This window comes from Pelmatolapia mariae, linkage group LG1, assembly GCF_036321145.2.
Source record: "Pelmatolapia mariae isolate MD_Pm_ZW linkage group LG1, Pm_UMD_F_2, whole genome shotgun sequence".
Lineage (NCBI taxonomy): Eukaryota > Metazoa > Chordata > Actinopteri > Cichliformes > Cichlidae > Pelmatolapia > Pelmatolapia mariae.
In genome coordinates, this window is record NC_086227.1 from 13,887,947 (window position 1) to 13,913,666 (window position 25,720).

Below are 25,720 nucleotides of genomic sequence, written 5' to 3' on the forward strand. Positions count from 1 at the left end.
ACGAGACCTGTGACTGTATGTTTGGCACGCATGTGTAAACGACCCAGTGAGCAAGCCAATGAGAGAGTGGGAGGGTGTGACGGAGGAAAGGGAGGGAGTGCAGAGTGACGCTGGCAGCTGTATGGACGGTGAGCTGGGCTGTGGATCAAGTGGCACAGGAGGCACAGAGTGAAGCTCGGCAAGCTAATGGCCTGAGGGTCAGCTAGAAACTCAGGGACAGCCAGGAGGTTATAAGGGAAAGCTTCCTCGGCCGATTAGGTGTCTGCAGAGTGCACAGAATCTGCAGAGTCAGTGATTAGGAAAGGAGATGTAGAACATGAGAGATCAGTTATCAAGCACCAAATACCAGACGACTTTTTCATGGTTGGAAAGGAAAAGAAGTTATCTACTGATAATTAGGATGAACAGGAAGGAATCTTTTTTTCTTAAAAGGACATACAAAAAAATAAAAAAAATAAAAATCTGAAATATGGTGACAAATGGGCAGTGAGGATAGTCATTATGATGCTGTGGAATAACTGAAACAGCCAATGAAAGGCGAGACAAAGTCTGCCGTGTCCTGTCATTAAACCAGAAAGCAAAGTGAAAAAAATTGTGATTGCTCATCAGGCGGAGGTGTGATGCAGATGAAGAAATGTTCAGTATTTCTGTATGTCTGCCAACTGCTTTAATGTCCTGATGCATTTCATCTCACCATATATTAAGAACTGCAAAAAAACCTCACTGTTCCTCGATGGCGATGACGCAAGTTTGGTTACCTAACACCACTTTTAACTCAACTTAGCATAATGTTGTTGTTGTTGTTTTTTTCACAGTTTGTGTGTGAATTATATTAGTTTTGTACATCTACTGATGTTTATGACCCATTTTAGCATAAAGTTGAATTAATAAGTCTGCTAGTTCAACATCCTGAGTGTAGCTTTTGATCTCTGAGAAAGCCGAGACCTTCACAAGGTCTTTGCAGACCTATAAATCCAGGTGTTGCCTGAATAGAGGGTGTATTTGTACCTTGAGTCACAATAAATACAACACTTCTGTGTATTTATGCTTCAAGTCTTGACAGTCGTCTGATGAAGTGCAGCTTTTTCACTGGCAAAAGTTCAAATGCGTGCTCTTAGATTTATTTATTTTTTGATATTTCCTGTCCTCGTTTGTTTCCCCTGTTGAAAGAGTCACTGATCTGCAGCGTTGTTTACAATACAGAATTTGCTGATGCTGGGACTTCACACTATAAAAGGTTGGTGCAACTGTGCCATAATCCTTATGGATAATTGTGCTGGGACTGATAACAGCCCAGTGCATTCTCTCTGATGACAGCTGGGCATACAGCACAATATCCAATCGACTAGCTTGACGTACCAGACACTGAAAGGTGGAGTGTGCATGTCCCCTAGATCCCCAGGTTTATCGGGGAGGGTGTTAGTTTTTTGTTTTCTTGTTCTTGGATGGAAACAAACATTTATGGCTCACAACTTCAAAAAAAAGTAAAAAAAAAAAAAAATACTTCGTGTACTCTTTATGAGCAGATTGATGATAACAGGAAAACTTGACTTTTTGATAGTTTGATACAAACTATGCTGTTTAGGCAAGACCAAAACAACTTTAAAAAGAATGAATAAACCTGATCATCTTGTTTATGTTCCAGCACAATTAACCCTTATTTTTCCACTTTCACAAACATGTCACTGGTAGCACTGCACCAAGAATACTTAGCACTTAATAAAATAATTATTTTAGAACCTTCAGGTTTTGGAAATTTCTTTTTTTACTCCTTTCTTCCCTGGTATGGGCAAAGCAGCTGAATGCCAACATTTCCCAGCACATTAACGAGCTCTGGCTAGGTAGCAGAATATATATTTGTTTGACAGTTTTGTATTTGACAGTCAAAAGTGACGTTTGACAGGAACAGCAAAGAGAAAGGAGGGTATGCCAAGCAACAAAGATTGCCCTGGCTTAACAGACATTGTAATAAGCAGACAAAGTGAATGAATACAATGAAAGGACTAAATTACACAAGGTGTAAAATAGTCAAAAATAGTCCCTAAAATATGCATTTGATGAATAAAAAGCTCATTTGAATTTTTATTACTGGCGGAGACATGTCTTTTAGCTACAAGCCAAGCTCATAAGCTCCTGAGCTTTAATGTTAGTGCTAGAAATTGGCTGTGGCAAAAAAAAAAAAAAAAAGAAGAAGAAGAAAAAAAAAAGAAATACTTAATGAAGTGTCAGAAAGATAAATCTAAAAAGAGCTGAGTGTTTTAGGCATTACCTCACAAAGTTATCATACTGGGAATTATTTATAAAGTACAGCTAGATGTGTCCTCACTGTGTTGTCACAGCACTTGGTACATCGCTGCATGAGAAGCACGGTGCAGGCTGAGCGACAGTCAAAAGTGCTGATGCGCTCCTCTACTTGCCATATCATCATCAGCCAGTTGCCCAGACATCATAGGTGGATGAATACAAGCTGACGGTCTGTCATAGTTAGTGCGTGCAACAGCACAGACCATTCTTCTAGACAGACCTGTCTCCCTTGCAGCAACTGTGCAAACTAGAAACTATATTTAACATCTATTTGACATGACTCAACGTTTCTTCGCTTTTGGTTACTTTGCTCATATCGACATCACTTTGACTCACTTAAATTAAATGGATAGGAGGATAAAATTAAAATCAGCAGGAGTCTGCTCCTTTTAAATTGAGATAACATTTGAGAAATTCCTTTTCCCCATACCTCGCGTACAGTGGTTCCCTGCAGAGATTTTATGACACATAATGTTCTGTTAAGGTTACAGAGGAGGGAGGAGGAGGACAACAACAAAGATGACAGGAGAGGGAGAGAAGAGAGAGAGCACTCATGGCCTTGAGGAAATAGAGGACAAAATATTGATGCTTTTAGACATGAATAAATAATAGTCCCATTATCTTTCTCACAAATAAAACAGACATGAAGTAGTAGATATAGTTTATCTTTAGTAATCTATTGTCAGCTGTTGTCATCCCTGCAGATCCATAAGTGCTGGCTGATGACATAACACATTAAAGTCTTGCCTCTGTAGCTGTAGGAAGAAAGCTTTGAAAGCTTTGAAGCTAGCAGAGCTTGACTCAACAATCCTTTGCTGGAGAAGAGAACCGATGCTTCTTTTACTTAAAATTGTGCTGTAAGTCTTAAACTGCCCAGAAAAGTGAGTTAAAATTCTAAGAATGAACACAAGCTCTTTACAGTAGAGCCAGATGGTCAAAAAACATACAAAAAGAAAAAACAAGAACAACAAAGAAACATGCTTTGCACTTGTTTGTTACTTTTAAGAAGACAGCAGGACATGCTTGCTGTGCAAAAAACTCAACACCGACATGCCGACTTCCTGTGAGAAAGCCACTCATCGGCTGCTGGTAATCTTAACTCCTCAATCCTTTCACCGAAACAGAGAAGTGAAACTATCAACCAATCCAAACCTCTGTCAACACATCCACCCTAAAGTGGCTCTGCAGGTAAACTGTGTGATTTAAGACTCTGAAATGTGGTTGCCTAACAGCGTCAACAGAGGAATATCGCTGTCCTGAGGCTCCTCTAGCTTTCTACACAGACAGAAAACTGATCGCCATGGAAACGCATAATGTACTTTTTCAGCAAGCAGAGGAAGACTGTGTGAATATGGGATGTAGACAAATTCAAGTGGTGTCCATCATCACTTGTATTATTTAATCTCAGCACCATGCTCACAACCACAAGAAAATGACTATAACACAAGCAAAAGTTGACACTTTTCCCCTGCAGTGTGGCCAGTCTTTAAAAACTCTACCACCCTCAGAGTATGACGACTGTTGGCTTTTTGTTGATGACATGAAATTACAGATAATTGAGTTTAATTGTGACTCAACAGGTCGGCAGCTCTTTGATACTCTTGTTAATCCATAAGAGGGGAAGCTTGCTAATATGATACAGTCTCCGATTTCAACTTACATGGCAGTTATTCAAGTTAATGTTATGAGGTACACATATTTGTTTTGCAAAGCTCCATGTCTGGAAACAGTTTAACTAGGCAGCAGATCCTAAGTAAGCACAGAAATCATCAATGTGTGTCCCATATTCATATTTTTATGTGCTGTGTGTGCTGTTAAATACATTAAATCGATGGAAACAGCTGGCAAATAAAAATGCAGAGCTCACGCTTTTTTTTTTTCCCTCCCTTAATTTGACAGTCAACACCAGCATTTTTATTTTATGAACTGTAACACTGCATTAATTTTAAAAATATTTTATTAGATGTATGTTTATACAGTTAATGGAAAGTACAACTGTTTAATGGGCAATTCTGAATTTTAAGGTCTCCAATTAACATTGCTATAACAAGTATACACGGTTTAAACTGTAGCAGTACCAAATGCAGCGACAGTATAGAAAGTCTGTTTCAATGTAGTCTATTTATTATATTTAAACTACAGCCAACCTTTACATGACCTCACTTCCACAGGCTCAAAAGTAATTGGACAAACTAAAATAACTTTTAAAAGTCTTTAACATGGTGATGAAAATCCTTTGCAGTCAATGATTACCTGAAGTCTAGAACCCATGCTCGTCACCACATGCTGTGTATGTGCTCTGCCAGGCCTCGACTCTCAGTTGTTTGTGGGTCTCTCTGCCTTCAGTTTTGTCTTCAGTAACTCCAAAGTGTGCTCTGATGGTTTGAGATCAGGTGACCAACGTGCACATTGAAAAATATCAAATTTCTTTCCTTTGAGAAACTCTTGGGTTGCTTTCACTGTATGCTTTGGGCCATTATCCATGTGCACTGTGAAGCACCGTGGGATCAGTTTTGATCTGAGCAGAGAGTACAGCCATGTACACTACAGAGTTCATCCTGCTACTTCTATCAGCAGTCGGATAATTTATAAATACTGCTGAACCAGTTCCACTGGCAGCCATACATGCCCATACTATAACAGTGTGTTTGACAGAATAAGTGTTGTGCTTCAGATCGTGTTTCTCTCCTTACCTCAGAGATTTCCCTTCCTATCATTCGGGTACGGGTTAAACGTGTCTTCATCTGTCTAAAGATTTTTTATTTCAGAATTACGCCAACTCGTTTAGAGATCAGCAAGGTTTAATCTGGTTTCTTTCAGTTGCATCAACAACTCTCACATAGACAGTTCCAGTGAACTGAATGCAAGTTCAATACTTGAATCAACTCCAGAATGCTTACTTTGTCATGGGATAAATAGTGAACAAGCGTGACAAGACATGAAACAACTTGTCAGTCAACTGTTACTTTTGAAACTCTGAAAATGGGGGACTGTGCATAAAATGACTCTAATTACTGAACAGCTAATGCAATGGTTTTGTCAAACCCCTTTTTTAAGCTAAAAGTCTGTACTTCAATCATATCTTGATCATTTGATCATTAAAATCCACCGTGGTGATACACAGAGACAAACCTAGAAAAACTGTGTCACTGTCCGACACTTGCTAGCTGCAGGTGTCAGCCAGTCCAGTTAGACAGTTATTACATGAGTAGACTAAACTTTGACGCTTTCCCCATAAAGATGAAATTTGACCTCAACCCTCCTGTTCCTAGGGCTGCTCCCAGTAAGTAGGCTTTCAAGGTGTAAAGAGTTAATCATACAACACTTCTAACTGCTAAATATTGTGACCTCAAATAGAGCTGATGTCATCTTTTTATTTGTCATTGTGCAATAAATTTAATATCAAATTATTCAGACAAACGCAGAGGAGTGGGGGAAACCTTAAACATTGCCATGTTGGACAAACGCTGATCAGTGAGAGCAGCAAATGCAATACTGACATGCTTGGCAGCACCTTTTGTTCAATACTATTAAGTGTTTCTCTCGTTCCATGTCTCCCGAGGGCAGTTAATGATATTGATATTGTTACACAAAGATACAGAATATGCACACACATACCTTGGATCCATCCACACTGATAATGCGGTAGCTGTTACGCGTGCTGTCATAAAAATAGGAGACAGTGACAGCCTGCTTGCTGGCAGGAACCCAGTTCTTCTTGGTAGTTGGGTCGATTTGGAAGACATGGGCCCTGGTGGTGTAGATCGGCTGCTCCCTGAAGAGCAGAAGACAGAGCAGAGGGACGATATTAGAGGGCGATCGAGATAAGACACAACATGGAACTACAGCTCAAGATAACATCCACCGATAAACGAGCCAAATCTCTCTCACACGCAACACACACAAACAGAGCTACAGGGTGAATAAAATCTTTATCACATAAAGTCTGCAGAGACCGTGTGCTTTGTGTTCAGAAATGCAGAGTCCCGAGAGTCTTAGTGTGGACAGGCAGGTGATAATGTACCACAAACCCTTAATTCTCATGGCAACCCAAAGCCATTAGCACATTAACACCCCTTTCCCTCTCATAGGTGTCAGTAACACACTAGATGTTTGGACTGTGCACTTTTGTGTGTTTAGAGAAAGATTTTTCTAGTGCACCACAGTCAGATAATTGACTTTTCTCACCCCAGCATGCCTACTACTGGATGCAATGTTAATCTAACCAAGTGATCACATTGTCAAAACAGAAGTTTTACACTAATCATGCACAGTGCTAGTGGCAACATGTCACTCTGATAATGCACATAATGCTTGCCCATTTTCTTAGTGTGTTATTATCATGTCACATTTGCAATTACCCACATCCAAAAGCAGTTTTTGTTTTGTTGAACAGTTTATATATTGCACAGCACAAGGCACTGAATTAAACATCAGTTGGATTAATTCCTAATTATGATTTTGCATACATTTGCCATCATCATGAGTCATCTTTTATAATCAAAGAAAACTGCTTTGTATTACTTCGCTTAGCTCGAATGGTAGCACGTTATCCATAAAACACCGATATTAAACCTGTAATAACACTAATGGGGATTCTCAGGATTTATCGGCAAACGATTGTACTGGGAAACATCGGTAAAATGGATTCCACTCATCACGGGAATTATAAGTAGATAAAAGCTCTGCTGAGCCCGTCTCTGACTCATCTCAGTGTCCACTTTTAGAAAGTATTCACAAGCTGATTCAAGTTAAGCTTTTGTCCAGCCCAGTTTTACTGCCACGTCTCTGTCATTATACTCAAGCAGTTCTCTCTCCATTTTCAATCTCTTACAGCCTCATTATAGTTTAATCATTTTTAAGTGAAAAGGTGAAACCACACTCGACTTAAAAAAAAAAAAAAAAAAAAAAAAAAGGTATAAAACCCAAGTCAGCAATAAATGTGATGGAGAAAAGTTCAAAATCATGTCATCTATCCGTGAGAGTGAAGTAATCTGCCTCTCAGCCATGAGCTGCACACCGCCCTTGTGATTCAGAAGAACATCAGCATGAGGATGAAGGAGCAGGGTCAAGGCGCCTGTTAAACTTGAATGACCGCAGACTAAATACAAATGCTCCTCCTCTCAATGACATCCACAGACACACCTTTATGATTCCGATGACAGTCCTGCTGTTACCTGGAAACATGCCTGTATAAACACATACCATAGCCTGACTCAGTAAGACAAGAAGAGGATTTTCAGCTTTCACAGCTTTCAACAGAGGAGAAAGGGAAGAGAAAAAAACCCTAACCTTTTGCAAATAATTTGAACCCCACGCTGAAATAAAAACAGTACAATAAAACACATGAAATGAAACCAAAATTAATGGCCTGTATTTGTATAGCGCTTTACTTAGTCCCCTAGGGCCCCAAAGCGCTTTACACTACATTCAGTCATTCACCCATTCACACACTGGTGATGGCAAGCTACATTGTAGCCACAGTTGCCCTGGGGCGCACTGACAGAGGCGAGGCTGCCGGACACTGGTGCCACCGGGCCCTCTGACCACCACCAGTAGGCAACGGGTGAAGTGTCTTGCCCAAGGACACAACGACTGAGACTGTCCGAGCCGGGGCTCGAACCGGTAACCTTCCGATTACAAGACGAACTGCCAACTCTTGAGCCACGATCTCCCCGAAGATTATTATGTAAAAAAAATAATAAATGCTCATTTTGATTTGTATGAATTTCAGAAAAATTGGAACAGAGCTGACAAAGGACTGAAGAAGTTGTTTGATACTTTCAAAGAACAAAAAAGGAAAAAAAGAAGCTTTAAAAAAAAAAATGTGTACACTATTTAAAAACAAACACACAAACAAAAAAAAACCCTATTTGTAGATTGCGAAAAATCAGAAATGTTTAAATGTTCATCTATTACTTAATATTTTGGTGTAGTATGAATGACCCAGAGGTTTTTAAATCAGTACGGTAAGATGTAAAAAATGTAAAAACTTTAAAACTAGTTAAAAGTCCAAAATGTATGCCCCTTTTCACATTTTCCAAAGTCTTTGGCGGGCCAATTCTGGGCCCCAGGCCGTATGTTTGACACTCCCCGATTTAAAGAATGCAGAGAAAATCAACACTGAGTGATCTTCAGGTGCCACTGTATTAAAATAGACACGACTCTGTAAATCAATTAAATTTCAAGCCATTGTGATCGCTGGGTTCAGTAAAAAGAACACATCGGTATCTACTACACTATTACACATTTTCAAAGCTTGTGGTTAAAAATAAATAAATAAATATAAAAAAAAAAACTCCATCTGAAAGCAGACCATCCATTTTTAGTCTTTCAAGGCAACTATGCAGAAACCTAAGACTGAAAGAGCACTGCCGCTAGAAGCAAAAAAGTAATAAAAAAAGCCAGTCTGCCTTTTCTTTAATGATAGTGCTTTAAAAGGACTGGACTCAGGAGGGTTAAAATTTCCACTGGAGGTTCTCATTTCAAAAGGCGAGTGCAGGTGGTTGAAATGCTCCTCTATAACGTTCCAAGAGTGAGGAATAATTAAGTGAAGTGGCTGAGATGAGAGGGATCATTGGACACCTGAAGAACTTAATAATGGATACAAGCTGAAGAATGTGGGGAGACAGATTCGAAGTACTTGTTGGAAATCAAAATGTGAAGTAAAAAGGACTTTCAGAGACAGAATATAGATTAGAAAGCTGCCACTGCTTCGTACAAATAACTTGACTGTTGTCAATGCTTTGTTATTCTAATTGCAGTATATTTTAGTAGCTTGTTCTGAGCACATACTGATCATTTTGTTATGCTTTCTTTAATTCCAAGGGCCCTCCAACCACATCTGACACCAAAAGTGCTTCTGTCCCACAAGGCACAGTCAAATGCATTGTGAAAACTGTGCCTTTACAGAGGAGTGAAATGCAATGAACGGTGCAAACATGCATAACACACTCCTGAACAATCCTTCCTCAAAGGCATCCAACACATTGCACATGGTTATAGACACAGAAAGTGACATAAGTAATTGTGTCAAGAAGGGGAAAAAAGCCTCTGGGGAAAAAACAAAAACAAATCTACAGCTGATCATTAGTTGTATGAAATGGGTGTTCTTGTGACTGTCGCTTTAGGAAAATAAAGAAAATGTTGGATGCAGCCCCCCCTCAGTGCTGACATCGGGGAGTAAGTGGGCTTTCACATGCTGTTCAGCCATCTGAAGAGCACTTCAGTGGAAGCATATTGATGCCTTGAGTAGTGAGCTACAGTACAAGCACAGCACAGTGCAGTTCGTTCCCACGTTCCTGGAAAACAGGGAGAACAAAATGTTTGCTGGTATTACATGTATTTTGCTGTGGTCCACAGTGTGTCGGACCCACACATTTACACATTTACACAAGCCCATACTGTAGATTCTAGTCTTTCGTTTTGGATTTCACCTTCAATTCTCCATCTAAAGCCAAGACCTGGCTAAAATGCACTAAACGCTGAACTCTAATGACTGCAACGATAGTAAAACAGCACTTTTGAGTCAGAAATTTGGATGCTGTGATGTATGAACAGCCCTCAAGGATGATCTGTTATGTTACGTCATATCTTAAGCCAACATCAAACTCCAGGGCAGAAGAATTAAGTTGTCATTTCCTCAAATGGGCACTTCAGGATACCTCTAAAAGCCACTCCACCCCCACAGAATCCCAGGTTAAAATACTCAACTTTACAGCCGAAACGTGTCTCTTCAGGCTGTCCGGTTTTTTGTCTCTACAGTAAATCCACCTGTTTGAATTTATTTTCAAAAACATCAGTTCAAATTGTGTTGAGGCTTCGAGGAACTGGCAGCATTGAGTCACGGGCGGATTTCTCTTAATCAGTGTCAGGTAGTAAAAGACAAAAAGGAGTCAGCTGTTATTTTTCTGGTTAGTAGATTTAATATCGTGTTTTTGCTAGCTTAAATTAGCATCTCCTCTTAATATCAAAATGAGTAGAGTTGAATCCAGATAACCAGTCTAGCTAGCCAGCACAAGCATTAGCTCACCCAAACACAGTCATGGCCAGTTTGAAAAAAAAAAAAGATCAAAATACCACCATTTCCATCTTATAAGCATCTATAAGAGTCATTCTGTCCTCTGATAATTAGTGATGATTTAATGATAATTTTATTCTCTGTAAAATCCCAAATGCGCTTCTAAAACATTGTTTACATATCACTTATCTGCCTCCACAAAATCTTATCACTTGGACTTGGACTTTTATGGCACTTTTCTACTCTGAGCACTCAAAACACTTTTTATTACAAGCTGCATTCACCCAATCACACATTCATTCAAACAAGGACTTTGTCTAGCATTCACAATCTTATGGATGCATCAGGGGAAACTTAAATTCAATATCTTGCCCAAACCAAACTGGAGCAGCTGGGGATTGAACCACCACAGCAACAGAACCACACAATTGTTTCTACTGCATTATATTTTCTTTGTTATAACCCTTTTTACCATTTCATTACATTCATTTTCTTGGGCTGGTATCTTCCTTCTACAAAATGCCTGAAACATATGTAATGGTTCTGAGCTAGATACACTGGTACAGCTGCTGTAATGTGATGCCAACAAATCTATTTTGAACATTTTAAGCACGGGGATGTGCTTAGGAAAATTAATCAAAATCATCTGAGAGTATTTTTTTTTTTTTTTTTTTTTTTTTAAATTTAAAAATCTGAACAAACAATTTTTTGCATGCTGAGAAGCGTACACGTTTCATTAACAGGGTACAGACGGTCCCTTTGTTGTTGCAAAGCTTCACTGCAACGGGCAAAGTGACATGTCTCGTGGACCTTCAGTACAGAAATACTTTAATGCACTGTTATGAGTTGCCGGTGAAAATAATGTCAGACAGACAAGCTGGCAGGCAGCACATATTCATGAGCTAATAAAGCTTTTACTTCCATTGGGATTATGGTTCTCACAGAAATGAAAGCCTAATAAATTCACTGTCCCCTTTAAGCCTAATCTCTGTCTTCATCTGCTTTGGGAACAACAAAACCCATTATACAGATCACTGTTGTCGCTTTACATAGCCACACGCGCTGACCTTTGCAGTGCCAGTGTCTCGAGCCAGCTCAGACTGGCAAGGGAAGGAGGAGTGAAAGGCTGCTGCCGAACACATGGATGCACTCACACAACTGTTTAATGGATTTGTGTGATCTGCTTTTCTCAGATAAAAAGCATTAGGTTGATTGATTTTACTAGATATAAAAAAAATAAAAGAAAAAAAAAATAGACGACAACGTTTGGGACTCTACGACCGCTGAATACTTTGTCCCGCTGCCTGTCAGGCGTTCTCTGTCCCCATCTGGTGCTTTGAATAATTTACAGGTGTGTGTGTGTGTTTCTATGTGGGGGAGCAGGTCTGAGTTAGACTGCACTGTCTATGCTTACATACACCTACACACGCACCTCAGGACTGTACACACTGATAACGCAGCAATCGTGTTTGTTGTGTACCAGCAAAAAGATTTAAAGTGAGCTGACAGACAGATCCATCTACTCAGAGTACCCCACCTATAAATACATGCATTTTTAACCCTTTCACACATAGTGGTCACTACAGTAGACAGCTATTCAAAGGCTGTTTTCTTGTATCAGCCTTTCACAGTGTCAGTGTTGATGGTATACTTGCACATAAACCACTACATTGGACACTGATGTATCACTCCATACCCTGCCACCCACTCCAAAAGGTGATGTTGTCCACCTAAGTGGACAAGTAAAAAAACTCTTTGAAAAGTACATGTTTTAAAAAAATGAAGTTCAAAAATCTTTTTTTCCATGCCTAAAGATGAATAAAAATCCTGATTGAGGTTGTCATAATTCATGCATGAAAGGGTTAAAAAAAATCTTGCCTTGAGAGTAATAACTCACAAAAAGTTATGATAACTTAGGTAGGTAGCGATTAGTCTAACACCATACACAGCTAAGAAGGATTATCATGCAGCTTAAAAAAGACATTTTAAGATGATACAGGATGGCATGGTGTTCTGAGAGGAAGTGTGAATAAACAGCAGACAGCTTCTATCTTTGAACAGGAGCCTGGGATGGTGATTTTCATCCAAGCGCTTGCAGTCACGTTGCACTTGTGTGCTGCTACATCTGTGCAGATCAGGCATGTTTTTCTTTCAGTAACAAAGACAAACAGCTTTGTCCAGATTCCTGAGTATAGGAATCCATTCCGGGCTTACCCCACCCACAGACAAACTTTGCTCATCGAGCTCTCGGTCTGATAGAGGATTTGGAAATCTGAGGTTAAACACTAAAGCATTTAACGTCACTCAAACAGGCTTTGAAGCTGGTTTAACAGAAATCTGCTGCGTCAGCAGCTTCAGCTATGCGAACTGCATTCTTTACATCCCTACAGAAAGTTAATGCGTCTCACTAAACACAAGGAAGCTCGTATCACTGCAGTAAACCTGTGTGACAGTTTAACCTCACAAGGTGGTAATGTTTGAAAATTAAATGTGGAGCCAAGGGTGGTTATGTAAAAACATACTTATGTAAAAACATATTTGGGTAATTTTTCACATCTTAAAAAAAGAAAAGTTGATCACTTGCGACAGTAAGACCCAACTCTTTAGAAAGTTCGGTGTCATTTTTTCTAGCCTGCAGTACCGTTACAAAGGTGTCAGATCGCTCACTAAATAGGTTAGAGAGATGGCATCGCCACACGCTATCTGGGTTTGCACCATGTCTGGGGCATGAAATGTGCAAGAGATGAATAAAGTAGTCACTTTTACATGGGTGCAATTCCAGAGGCATAACAATATGTTTGAGAATAGTAACCTATAATATAAGATAACCTCTTTAGTCTCTTTGCCAGTGAGACTTCATATTTCCTTCCCTTTGAATCCTCTAGAGACTGGACCACATTACTGTCAGCTGCCTGATGTGAACACAAACTGTGCAACCATCTCACTAACAAAAAGAAATATCCAACATTAAGAACTCAAACTTTTTTGGGGTCTTTTACTCCATTATTTATTTATTTTTTATTCCTTTAGAGACAATTTCACCACAGTGAAAGTTTTCTTGATGAAACGGGCACTAAAGCAGGACAATCAGCAGGCTACCCCAGTTACTTAAGCTCATTATATCACTCATAGAGTATGTATAAAGTGCTGTCCTTGTCCCTATGTGGTCTGAAATATTATTTTATATATATGCAGATTTCACTGCCTGCTCGAAGAACTTTAGTGACAAATGGGGCATTATTCACTTGTCAAATATCCACAGTGAAGTTGCAGAAACACTCACTTGGAGCACTTATCCTTCCTCGCTTTCTCTGCTGGTGCTGTCAGTAGCACACCACATTACAAGAGGCTTTAGAGTGCAGCACAGTAACAAAACGGCATCTTTTCCCATATGAAAAAAACTGTGTCACAAGGTATACTGTTCAAATGTGGCAACATGAATGTGGAAAATTAGAAATGAGTGTATTAATTTGCTAAGCATAAAACACTAGAAATCATCAACTTGGATTCTCATTATCCTTTTTTTGCATGTTAGGTGAGCACGGCTAAGGCATGGTGTTATATTTTATCTGCGAGTCCTGATGGAGAGCGGCGCCGCCTTATTAGTGAGAGTGGTGTGTTGTCTGTGTGAATGAGCAAAGTAGGCAGCGGAGGAAATTCTCTCTGGGTTCATTACTACTAAACCACCTGGGCTTTCCCTGCAACAAACACGCTGCTCAACTAATGATGTCAAGAGGTCAAAGGAGGCCACTGTATATATATACTGTATGCAATAACAGACTTCAAGGTCCCCTGTTGAGTGAGGCAAATAATGGATTTAATAGTTAGCAGAGAACTACAGCTCTATATTATGCTTTCATTTTCTTTCTCCTGACATTTACAAAACAGGAGCACGGTGTCTCAGCTTAAAACCACTCACATTAAGTCACTGTTAAAGGTTATTTTATGGCATCTCTTCTGCACTACACTATCCAGTGCAGGAAGAACCAACCGTTAGGAGGGAAGAGCAAAATAAGCCCAAATTCAACACTACTGCTCATAAACTGACTAATTACAATCATTTCTATTTTACTAAAAAAAAAAAAAATTCCAGCATTAGCAGAATTTCCAATCTCTATAAGGCTATAGTAAAAATTAGATATACATGAGACATACTATTTAACTCCCGTGCCTATTGTAACTCAGTACTGCAATATGGTATCCACAATTAGGCATACAATGTTTGATGCTTCGCGAGGCAATTATCCAAACATACATCAAGATATTTGTGCAACTGAAGAGGAGTAAATGCTGCTGTTATGTTACTTGGTTTGTTTACTAGCATTAAAATCAGTTAATTACGGTAGCTCTCTTGCTTTAATACACAGTCCACCTTTGTCAGGGAAATCAGTTTAGTCCACCTACATATTCAATAGAAGTATCTATAATTGGCTCCACGCTATCGACGATTGATGATCTCAAGATAAAACACTGTTGTTAATATTTTGTCCCACTCCTTCCATAGATAATGATCAGGCTCTGAGGGCCGAAACATTAAAACATTAGTAATCGGGTTGTTTCTCATTTTTGCAAATTGGAAAACAGCTGGAAAAATAGTAAAATAATCTTTACATATTGTTTTAATGCAGGATATTTTAATTTTGTAGAAAACATTCAGTCTTAGGCATGACTGTGGTAAACTTTGTTTTATTCATTTTACCAATGACCTTCATAATCAATGCCAGGTCTGGCATCATTGAGTGTCCCATGCAACACAGGCAGCAGGCCAGAATCAAACAAGCCACCACAGCAGGTCTCCCTCCACCACACTGAGGCGGCAGGACACAGAGCCCAACGTAATGTGAGCACTCCAAGGAAAAGGAAGTGAGGAAGTCTCCACAGAAGCACAGCATGGCAGCAGATGGCCTCCTAGGCTTCAACCATCTGGTGATGAGACGTCCAATCCGCCATCAGCCTGTCCCCTTTCATTTACACATGATTCTTTAACAGTAAGACCTGCTCCTATTCCCCAACTGCACCTCTACAGCCATCCCCTCCAGCCTTCGGACACAGATGGAGAACATAGCCTCAGATTAAGCTTACAGTCCACTCTCCTGTCAGGGCAGCCAAAGGACCCACTGCCACGTCACATGTCACAGAGCCTAATCAATGAGTGTTAAACCTTTATATGCCATTCTCTGGCCAGCCAGGAGATTATCATCTATCCCTGTGTTAGGCCTGCTCCCAGCATGGCTTACTTTAAATAGCAATATGCTGATTGCATTGCTGTCTGTGTGGCTGCCTATTCAGTAGGGGCTTTCAGGCAATCTAAGCTTTATGTTGGAATAATTCCAGAGATGCAGCCCTTAAGCTGCAAAACTGTACTTAGAAACAGAATTCTCATCGCTTTCTTTCCCAGTGCTACCGTCTGAATTTCCTCCCCCTCTCCAATTCACCAGTCTTTAATTACATAGGCTTGATTTATTCTTTTTTAGGACATGCCGCACATGGCGCACACATACAATGCTACAATTTGGACCAATATGTAACAGTATATACTCAATAAATTGTGTGGAAATGGCATGAACAATAAAAAGTGTCTCAGGGTCAAGAGGGTACTGATAGATCATTTGCTCAAAGAAATATGGTAATAAAGGGACACGTAAAGATAGATATCGAGGGTGTTAATGTGTGTGTTGTCTGACTTATAGTTAATCTATAACTCCATTTAGGAGACAGGAGCTTCAGGGACAAAGGCACCTAAATACCTACCACACACACACACACACACACAAAGACATGACAAATGATCTACAGCTCCCTCCACCAAACACACAGACTCATTCTTATCTGTTGATTTGCTGCTTCGTGCAAAACACATTGCATCATTAGCAGGTGTGCTCAGGTTGTAATATATACAGTGCAGAATTAGCAACACATCTGCTAATTATTGGAAGGCAAACAAAAGAATTCCTCTTCCCTTTCTTTAATTTAATCCAGTTACTTCAAGGTTTAAGATGTGATAGGCATTGTTTTTTGTGTCTTGTTTTACACAAACACACAAGAAAACTGCAGATTCATCAGTCATCTCCATCATTCAGTTGCAGCCCTATAAACAAATACACCTGCAGAAACGTAATGAGCAACATTCATTAAGTTATTTCTTAAGGAGAAAGTTTCTGGTTTCAGTTCTCACATTTGATTCGCTATTACTATTATTATTAGATATTTTCTTTGCCTTCTATGAGAGTAAATTTCATTAGTTGTGATTTGGCCTCCTGGTCCGACAATCTAACATATTCACAACATGCTGATTCAATCACTGCTGTAATAGCTGCTGATTCAAATGCATCAAAGCAACAATACTGAATCAGAAGTGTAGGAGATTGGATTTATCAGCCTTCCATAGTTTTGATTTTTCACTGCTGTTCAGGTATTGCGAAAAGGAATTTTAAGATTTTTTTTTATACAAGCAACATTTGATTACCCCAAAACTAATTGGAATGACAAAGGCAGCCAATGCAGTTTCAAGGAAGTCCTGTGGGATGAAATTTCATAGAAGCCATTTGTTCCCTCCTTCTTAAAAAGGTATTTAGCTGACAAGTGACACCACTGCTTAGCACTGAGTGAACATAGAAAAGAAAAAGGGAACTTTTTCTGTGCCTGTGAGTAGGTGGGAACTCCTGCTTTGGCCTGGCTGCCATGCTTGTCACAGATCCACTGCATGGGTCAGTTTCATGACACAACACAGCTGAGTCCTTTGAAACCGGCTGGGTGAGTACACCAAACTGGCGAAAGGAAGTCAGGACTGTTGAACTGGTTTCTTACGCATTAAAATACTGAGGAAAAGCAAGCACTTTGGTATGGGGTGGTACTCATTACATAATTGAACATTTATGCAGCTAGTGATTCACGCCTCACATCATAGTTTCCATAAATCCAAGTTTTGTGTGTTACAAGTGGAAGAATTCCTAAAATAAATAAATGAATAAATAAATGATCTAGAATGAGGTTTAGGTCTGAAAGGTTTTCCCTTTTTTGTGTGAAATTAAATACAGTCCAGCTGCTTGGAAAGCATAGACAGGAATATATGTAGATCTGAAGAAAGAGGGAGAGATGGTGATTGCATAACTGTGGCAGTGAGCCACAGAATCAACATTCACACCACAGTATGGAGGCAAAATACTGTACAGTACCATGTAAAACTACTGTGGGAGTACACGCCACTACCTCCAGTACTGTGGACAACACACATGCCTACAAATACACACTCCCACAAGTACCACCATCTCTCCTCATTAGTGGGCAGTGTTGACTCTGACACCTCCATATCATAACCCTCTCCAAACCATATTCCTATCCTGAAGAAAAGGAAGAAGCGGAGCACTCAAGAATGATCCTTTTGAAATTCTGCTCATAAATAAAACATAAATCCATAATTATAAATATGGCATCAACCCCCAACCCCCCACCACACACACATATACACACACATCTGAATAGTCTCACTGACAGTCCAACAAGAGTCACCTCATTAATTTCCCCACATTGCAACACAATCTGGCAATAAAACAGAGGTGATCTTCTCACAACCTGGCGCTTGAAATCAGTGATATTTAGAATTAAATGTATTTGAGGGCTGACAGGTGAAACGGGCAGTTCGGGGGGCATATTTGCCGTCTTTTCGCCGCACAAACACATTTTTAGTCAGCGCAGGTGTCATGAGAGGCGCTCTGAAGGGCAGCGCTTTCTGGATTACTCACCCCATTGCCGCGGACTTGAGGAACAACTCCTTCTTTTTTTCTTTAATCTGAAGGTTATGTATTGGCTGGGTTGAGAGGAAAAATAATGTTTCAAAAGCGCAGTCCGTAGATGATTAGCAGTCCAAAGAGTTCATAACCCCGTGTGCCAGCTCCGAACAAGTCCTCTTGCCGCTGAGAGACAGCTGAGATATATGAGAGAGAGAGAGAGAGAGAGTGCAGTTCTTCGCAAACTCGACTCACCGGGCTGTCAAGCTCAGTCTCACAGAAGCCCGTTCAATTCAGGAAGTTTTTTCCTCCTCTCCTCCTTTGTTTTTCCTGTTCACATGGGCGGGTGTGAATCCCACCTTGGCGTGGCTTCTCCCTCGCCGCCTTCAAACAATCGGCGCTGGTGAGTTAAGTTAATGTTTGCATTTCGCTGCTCTGCGCTGAGCTGAGCTTCTTCCTCCACAACGGGGCTGTTTCATATCAAAGGCAGCAGCAGCGACACGGGGTGGCTTCCACCTGCTTTCTCCTTTCAGCCACCCACTGTTTCCTAAACCTGTCATATCTGTGGTGGCGTCTGCGGTTTTAGATGGACTTTCAGGCCAAATTGGGTTTTTTTAGTTATATAAAAAAAAAAATCAGTTAAACCCAACGGTTTTTTAAATAAAAAATCTGATGCACTTACATGTTTCCATTCACTGTGCTGGCTTCCACTAGTTTGCCCTTTCTCCCAAATTAAGCGGAATAACTGTTAAAGCAAACTTCGCTACGCGAAGTTAGATTAGATTAGCATCTAATTGTGTCAATTAATAGCTCTTGAATCTTTTTATAATGATTGTTGGGCTTTTTTCTTCTATACCCTAACTGCCAGGTAACATTCATTAATCTCTGGCAGGTGCGCGCGCTCCCAGAACCGTTAAAATTTGTAGAGGTTTGTTCCGGGGGGGAAGGATTTTAGCGACGTACCACACTGAAATTTCAGAAGTGGAAAGTGTCGCTAAAGCTAACGGCGTACTTGTCACATTAAGGTATTTTTTCAAAGCCAGAGCTGTAACTGTTTTTAAGCTAGGTTTATTTTTCGTTGTTTATATGTTGGATAACTACTATTACTGTCCAGAATAGTTATCATATTGGGAACACGCGATTTAGCAAGACCAAGAGGGAATATAAACACGACGCCGCGATAGCAGCTTTTCTGTGATATTAAGTATTTCAATAACTTGTGTGCTCACAGAATGACTGAAACTGCGGAAACCCAGCAGAACTACGAGGAGATGTTCGCACACAGGTTCTCCTCGGAGGATCAGGAGTACCAGGAGTACCTAAACCGTCCTGCAGACCGCCCTCCCATCGTGGAGGACTGGAGTGGTCGTGGGGGAGGAAACCAGAGGGGCAGGGATAACAGGTAGGGTTGCTTGTTAATTTTGATTTCACTTTATCACTGTGAAACTGCTAACGATTGAGAGAAGTGATAAACCAACCAACCAACCACACAGGACTCCAATGATCTGTGTGACTGTGAACCAACACAGACACATTTATTCTGCCCTTCACCCAGGACCAGTTTGCCACTTGGAGCAAATTACTTGAGACAGCACACAAACTCCTCTCCTGTTATAAGGTGGCGATTTGTGGAGTGGTGGAAAAGAGCTTCCTCCATCCTGAGAGAGAGGATGAAAGCTCGGTCATTCAGGTGGTGCTCAGAATAAAGCCGCTATTTTCACACATATCAAAAGGAGCCACTTGTGGTGATTCAACCATCTGACTAGTTTCCCTCCTAGGTGAGGTGTTTAGAGCATGTCCTACAGAGGAGTTTCCAGGGCCAACCCAGGACAAGTAATTTCTTTAGTCATTTCAAGACTTTGTCTCTCAGCTGGCTTGGGAACACCTCGGTGTCGCAGCACAAGGGCTGGAGGAGGTGACTAAAAAAGGGAGGTCTGGCCATATCTGTTTAAACTCCTCCAGGAGCCACGAAAGAATGCTGATGAAAATGAGGACTGTGTAAGTTATAAGTCTGCTGTAACGAATACATCTGATGGATTACAATTGTTATGCAATGAAATTAATGTAGTGTCTGTAAGATGGTTTTAGTTTTGTTTGTAATTCAGATGCAAGCTTTGTCTGTGAGCAAATTTGATGTAAGGTTCATAAATGTGTTGTGTGACCCCATTAATAATTGTGTAATGAAATTCTCCAATATTTGCAGAAAATGGCACACACACACACAAAAAAAATCAAGGAATAAGGCTAGATCTCAAAATCTGTGTTTGTTATGCTCTTAAGAAGACTTGGTCCCAATACAGTCTCCCCACAGAGGTCAAAGGGCTCTTCCAGGAATGTTGACGCTATTTTCCAGAGAACTGATTAATCCATAGGTGGTAATTTTGGACCTGTTAATATCTAATCTGGAGCATAGCCTGCAGGTTAGGTTGGTAGAATAAGTTGCCATGGCGATGTACCCCAGTAAGAAGTGAACTGCCTTCATAAAACTGAAATCCCAGCATTAACACTGAAGTTTCTGGAGGAGTTTCCTGGTATTTTACCTTCTTGTAAATGAGAAATCTATTTTTAAATTGTGATGAGAGATTAGAGAAACCCAGTGAGCACGACTCACAATACCATAGTAGTTTATGAGGACAACTTGAGCTAATGTCTATCAATCACTGCCTGTTGTTTGTTAATTTAATGTCATCATCAAGGTACCATGACCGTGGTCACAGAGGACGTGGATGGGGAGGAGACCGCGGTTGGAGACGAGATGATCGTGGACAGCAACATTGGCATGACAGAAACCGAGACAGAGAGCGAGACAGAGACCGGCACTGGGGTCATGGAAGTGGGTCTTATTCAGGGCGGCCAAGCTCCAACCAGGGATACAACTTCTCCCATCAGAGACCACATCATGATCGCTACTGATCTCTTTTGTAATCTCTCAGGTGTTACAAGCGTTTAAAGTATTTGTAGTCTTTCAGCTCACATTGTAGTACTATATGCAGGAGTGTGCAACTAATATTTCTTTCAGTGATTCAAGATGCATATATAAGCCAGGATGAGCAATGTATAAACTAAAAAGTCTTTTGTGTTTATCATTTTATTTGTGATGCACTGATTTTTACTCTCCAAATTAAAATTCCTGGCAGGTAAATGGGACTGTGTAAATCTGCTGCTTTTCTGTTGGACTTCCACTTAGCCTCCTCCTCCCCCCCCTTCGTCATACCTAACCACAGTAATGTTTTCCCATGTTATTTCACACTGCTCAGCCCTGTTGTCATATTTGGATGTCTTAACAGGAGATAGATTTGCAGTATTCTGCAGTGGAGCTCACACTGACACTGAAAATGACTGTTTCTCTCGGGTTTGTGGGCTGCCGTATAATTTCATTAGCACATTATTGCTCTGAAATTTCACAGGAGCATTGTTTTGTTTATTTTCTGCTACTGTTTTATATGCTTTGGTATAAAATTGTGTGGTACAGTGTTGTAACAAACACTAAACCAGAATTTGCAGGGAAAACGTGTAAGCAACACAGCTTCAGTTTTCTGTGTCAGAATGTTATGCAAGGACATGTAGACTTAAGAACTAATCTGCTGTCAATAAACTTGTACTTTTTTTTTTTTTTTTTTTTTTTTAAACAGATTTCTGGAGGGGGGGGGGGGGGGTTGAGTTATGTAGTTTGATATTTTTTTTTATTTTTAAAGTCTGTTCCCAGCAGAAACATAGCTGCTAATAATTTATTGGAGATAATTTGTAGGGCTGTGTCTAAAAGTTCAAACATTGATAAGAAGATCAGATATTGGCCTTTGGTCTGTTCGCATTAAACATATTTCCTTTTTCTACTGTATGCTATTTTGTTATTGTCTTTCTTTCATTTAGTCTCACTAAGCTGATTCAGGTTGTAGCACCAAGAATCACTGACCTTGTATTACATAGCATATAAATAGTAGTTTTGCATAATGTGTACACACACACACCCCTCTTCCGGTCTACCGTTTTTGTTTTTTTAATTAAATATTATGCAGTTTAATGTCTCCTTGCACTCTGAAATGAAAGCATAGTACAAATAAGCTATTGAAGGTAAAAAAAAAAAAAATCATGGAATCAACTTAGACCTAAATGTATTCTAAGCTTTTCACTCATCAAAGTAACCACCTTTGGCAGATGTAACAGCTGAACACACCCGTGGCATTCTTTCTACAACAGAAATCAAATATTCTTCAGAAAGCTCTAACCATATCTTTTGCAGAAGTTCCCATAAATGTGTGGCATTTGTAGGTTGCTTTGATTTCACTTTTCTATCCAGTTCATCTCATATCAACTCAATGGGGTTTAACTCTGGAGACTGTGCTCGTCACTCTGTTTTCAAGCTTACCATCTTGTTCTTTTTTCCTGAAGTAGTTGTGGCATAGCTTGGACTTATGTTTTGGGTCATTATCTTGCTGTGGGATGAACCCATAACCAACTAGGTGCATACCAGAGGCCATTGCATGGTGCTGCAGAATGATATGGTAGCAGTTTTGGTTCAGGGTGCCTCTCACTTCGTACAAGTGACTTACCCTGGATCCAACGAAACAGCCCCAGGCCATCACACTTCATCCTCCATGTTTGACAGTTGATGCAACACACATCCTTTCTCCTACCTGACAGCATACAAAGATCCTGCATGATGACCCAAAGATTTCACATTTTGATTCATCAGTCCATAATACCATCTTCCAGTCTTCAATAGTCCAATGGTGGTGTTTTGTGGCCCAGAATCTTGTCTTATTCGGACATCCTCACAATAGCTTTCTTGCTGTAACTCATCCTGTCAAACCTGTCAAGTCTTCTCTTCACAGTTGAAACTGAGACTTGCTTATGACCACTATTAAGCTGTGCTTGAAGCTGTTGTCCTATGAGTCGCCTATCATGCAAGTTGTTAACTCTCAAAAACTTGTCCTCTGATTCAGTTGTGGCTTTGGGTCTGCCAGACCTCTTCCTGTCAGAGTTTGCCCCATTTTCTGAGTGCCTTCTGATGGTGAAGGAAACCTTACTGACTGTTTCCTTGACTTTCTTTGCAATTTCTCCATAGGAAAGACCTACGTTTTTAAGTGATATGATGGTCTGTCTCTCTTCATTGTCTCTCTTTCGTTATCTCCTTTTCTCGCCATTGTTGTAGCAACAAACTACTTTCTGCAGTACAATACTGTTCAACTGATGCTCTCGAGGGTATGGTACCACAGTGTGTTCCAACACTGCTTTTATGCAGACAGGGGGTTGTAAGTAATCCATAAAAGTTGGAACACCTGTAGGAATTGGTAGCATCGGCTACTTTCAAGGCTTGATCAACCTCCATTGACAAAAGGCCTTTTTGTATAATTCTGAAATGTACGTTATTTTTTAATTTTGGGCGACCTTTTCTTTAACCTCTTGCAGTTCACCACTTACCTTTGTACCATTTCAGGCTATTCACAGGACTTGAACGACTTGAATGGGAAAAATTGGGGTGTTCTAAAACTTTTGACCGGTAGTGTACATTCACCAGACACTTTATTATGGTTCTGTGTAAAAATCACAGTAGATCAGCACTTTCTGAAATACTCACGCCAGCCCCATTGTGATGCTTATTTTGAACTTCAGCAGATTATCTTGACTGTGCCTAAATGCACTGATTTACTGCCATGTGATTGGCTGATTGTATATTTGCAGTAACAAGCAGTAGAACCGGTGTTGAGTGTATAGTCTGCAATGGAGTGTTTTTATAGAACAATAAAATCTTTTTATCAGTTCTGAAACAAATAAGCAACCCAGTGTAGGATAATCAGAAAGTAATGGGTTCATACTTCATGCTGGGTTCATGACCTTTGTTAAAGATTAGCTCACATTTTAACACTAAATAAGCTGAATCTTACTGCAAAATTCATCAATAAGTGGTCCAGGCTTATATCTTTATTGTATTCAAACACATTTCAGAATAACCCAATCAGTATATTCCAGGAATTTTGATTTTGGGACCACTGTGAACTGGCTAAACCACTATTGAGATGGCTTTATTTTTGATTTACATTTCGATCGGCTTCGACAAATACAGAATCTTAGCTCAGATAAAAGCTCTCCTGAAATGTCCTAATCCTAAACTCTTCTTCAAATGAATCAACAAATTCTCTCATAGAAGTTATAACTATGAATGTCTCACCCCACAGGCTCAGAAACTCTTCACCAGATTTAATGTCGGAGTACTGGATGACACATTAAACCAGATGGCCTGAACAACTGTGGAGGGGAAAAAAGCAGCATTCATAGCTCAGAAGCAGCTAAACACCAATAGTTCAAATTGTGAAAGAGCATCTAAAATATTAATGTGCATTATTAATGCATTCTTGGTATATGCATCATTGGCTATGGCGTATGTAGCTCATTGCCTAAAGATGTCAGCACTTGTGTTTCCCAGTGCATTTACTGCAGATCCCAGTTCAGGGACAAAGAGCAACTTTGGACACATTAGCCATCTCTCCAGCGAAGCAGCAAGCAAACCGCCGCACTGTTTCATCACTGCCTGGATTCAGTTCTGTGCTTTCTATTTATGGACCTGGTAAAGACAGGGTTAACAGTTCATTTGGACTTCAGCAGTGCAATCAGCTGTGATGATAAGCGAGGGAGGGAGGAAGGAGGTTAGGCCGTAAGTGCGTGGGGGATGTGCTGAAACTGGCACACTGTGGAGAACGCTGCCATCACCACTGTAATCAGTTTAGATTAGAGAGTTGTCACCCGAGACTGCTGTGTCTTCACAGCACAGCGATGTCTTGTGCAGAGTAGATCAGTAAGTAAAGTAGGGGTTTATTTGCAGAGAAATATATAAAAATTCTAGACTTGTGTTTACGTGGCACAGGGAAGGAGTGTAGAGATTCCCATCTTTCACGGTCATTTCACTTTCTTTGTTATCAGTGCTTTGGCAAATCATAAAAGTATAATCTGAGGAGAGTTTACAAATTAAGGTCAGCAGATTTATATGCAGTATTATAAAGAGAAACCCAACACATGACCACCCAGCAAGCACTTGGGAAACAGTGGGCAGTAAGAAACTTCAGTCATAACTAAATTCAGGCTGGGCGGCCGGCTGTCTTGACCATTTGGGGTGAGCGGAGAGAGAAAGGATGAGCGCTGAAAAACAATAAACACTGAGCAGATTGGTGGTGCCAGTAAACAAAAGATCAGGAACACACAGCTCCAGAACCAGACGCACAGGCTCTGGAAAGAGAGGGGACAATGCAAAAACTATCCAAAACTATCCAAAGTTAATGACCTGCAATAGTCGTCAATAAAATTAATTTACATTGAACGAGAAGAGAGCAAAGTCAAGATGACAGGTGCACTGTGGGAGGTCCCACAAAAGAAGGGCCTATATCATCATAAAGAAAGGATTTTTCAGGGAACCACCTCTTATTATAGGTTTTCATCAAAAAGGAAAGTTTTAAGCCTACTCTTGAAAAAACAGGTGGTGTATGTCTTCCGAACTCAAACTGGGAACTGGTTCCTCAGGAGAAGAGTCTCATAGCTGAAGGATCTGCCTCCCATTCTACTGGAAACCAACAAGTCAAGTGCTGTGCTGAGACAACAGAGTACTCTAAAATTTTCTGATAGTGATTAGTCATTAAGAGCTTTATACAGTATTTTATGTTCCAGTCAGTGAAGGTAA

General features: G+C 40.2%; 2 protein-coding genes across 3 annotated transcripts in view; one reads left to right on the forward strand and one right to left on the reverse strand.

The window, feature by feature from the left end:
- The window catches only part of homer2 (homer scaffold protein 2), a 32,092-nt gene extending 13,922 nt beyond the window's left edge, over positions 1-18,170 (reverse strand). The window contains exons 1-2 of the mRNA XM_063472988.1: positions 18,067-18,170; positions 5,923-6,079 (exon numbers count right to left, since the gene is read on the reverse strand). Of these exons, the coding sequence (XP_063329058.1) occupies positions 5,923-6,079; positions 18,067-18,071 (162 nt within the window). The 5' untranslated portion in view covers positions 18,072-18,170. The remainder of the gene's footprint in view (positions 1-5,922; positions 6,080-18,066) is intronic.
- Positions 18,171-18,345: 175 nt separating this feature from the next.
- On the forward strand, positions 18,346-21,889 carry LOC134627071 (RNA guanine-N7 methyltransferase-activating subunit-like protein). Of its 2 annotated transcripts, none has more exons than XM_063472999.1 (3): positions 18,346-18,454; positions 19,283-19,453; positions 20,748-21,889. In XM_063472999.1, exons 2-3 carry the CDS (start codon positions 19,284-19,286, stop codon positions 20,962-20,964), a joined length of 387 nt encoding a protein of 128 aa, XP_063329069.1. In that variant the 5' UTR covers positions 18,346-18,454; position 19,283; the 3' UTR covers positions 20,965-21,889. The 2 variants fall into 2 exon arrangements, with proteins under 2 accessions (XP_063329069.1, XP_063329076.1); XM_063473006.1 differs by lacking the exon at positions 18,346-18,454 and adding an exon at positions 19,002-19,076.
- Positions 21,890-25,720: the final 3,831 nt, after the last annotated feature.

What these genes read in the sequence shown, in the direction of transcription:
- LOC134627071 (XM_063472999.1), top strand. Translation starts at nt 19,284, where the DNA reads ATGACTGAAACTGCGGAAACCCAGCAGAACTACGAGGAGATGTTCGCA. An exon ending in CAGAGGGGCAGGGATAACAG is followed by an intron (nt 19,454 to 20,747) that starts GTAGGGTTGCTT and finishes GTCATCATCAAG; the next exon opens with GTACCATGACCGTGGTCACA.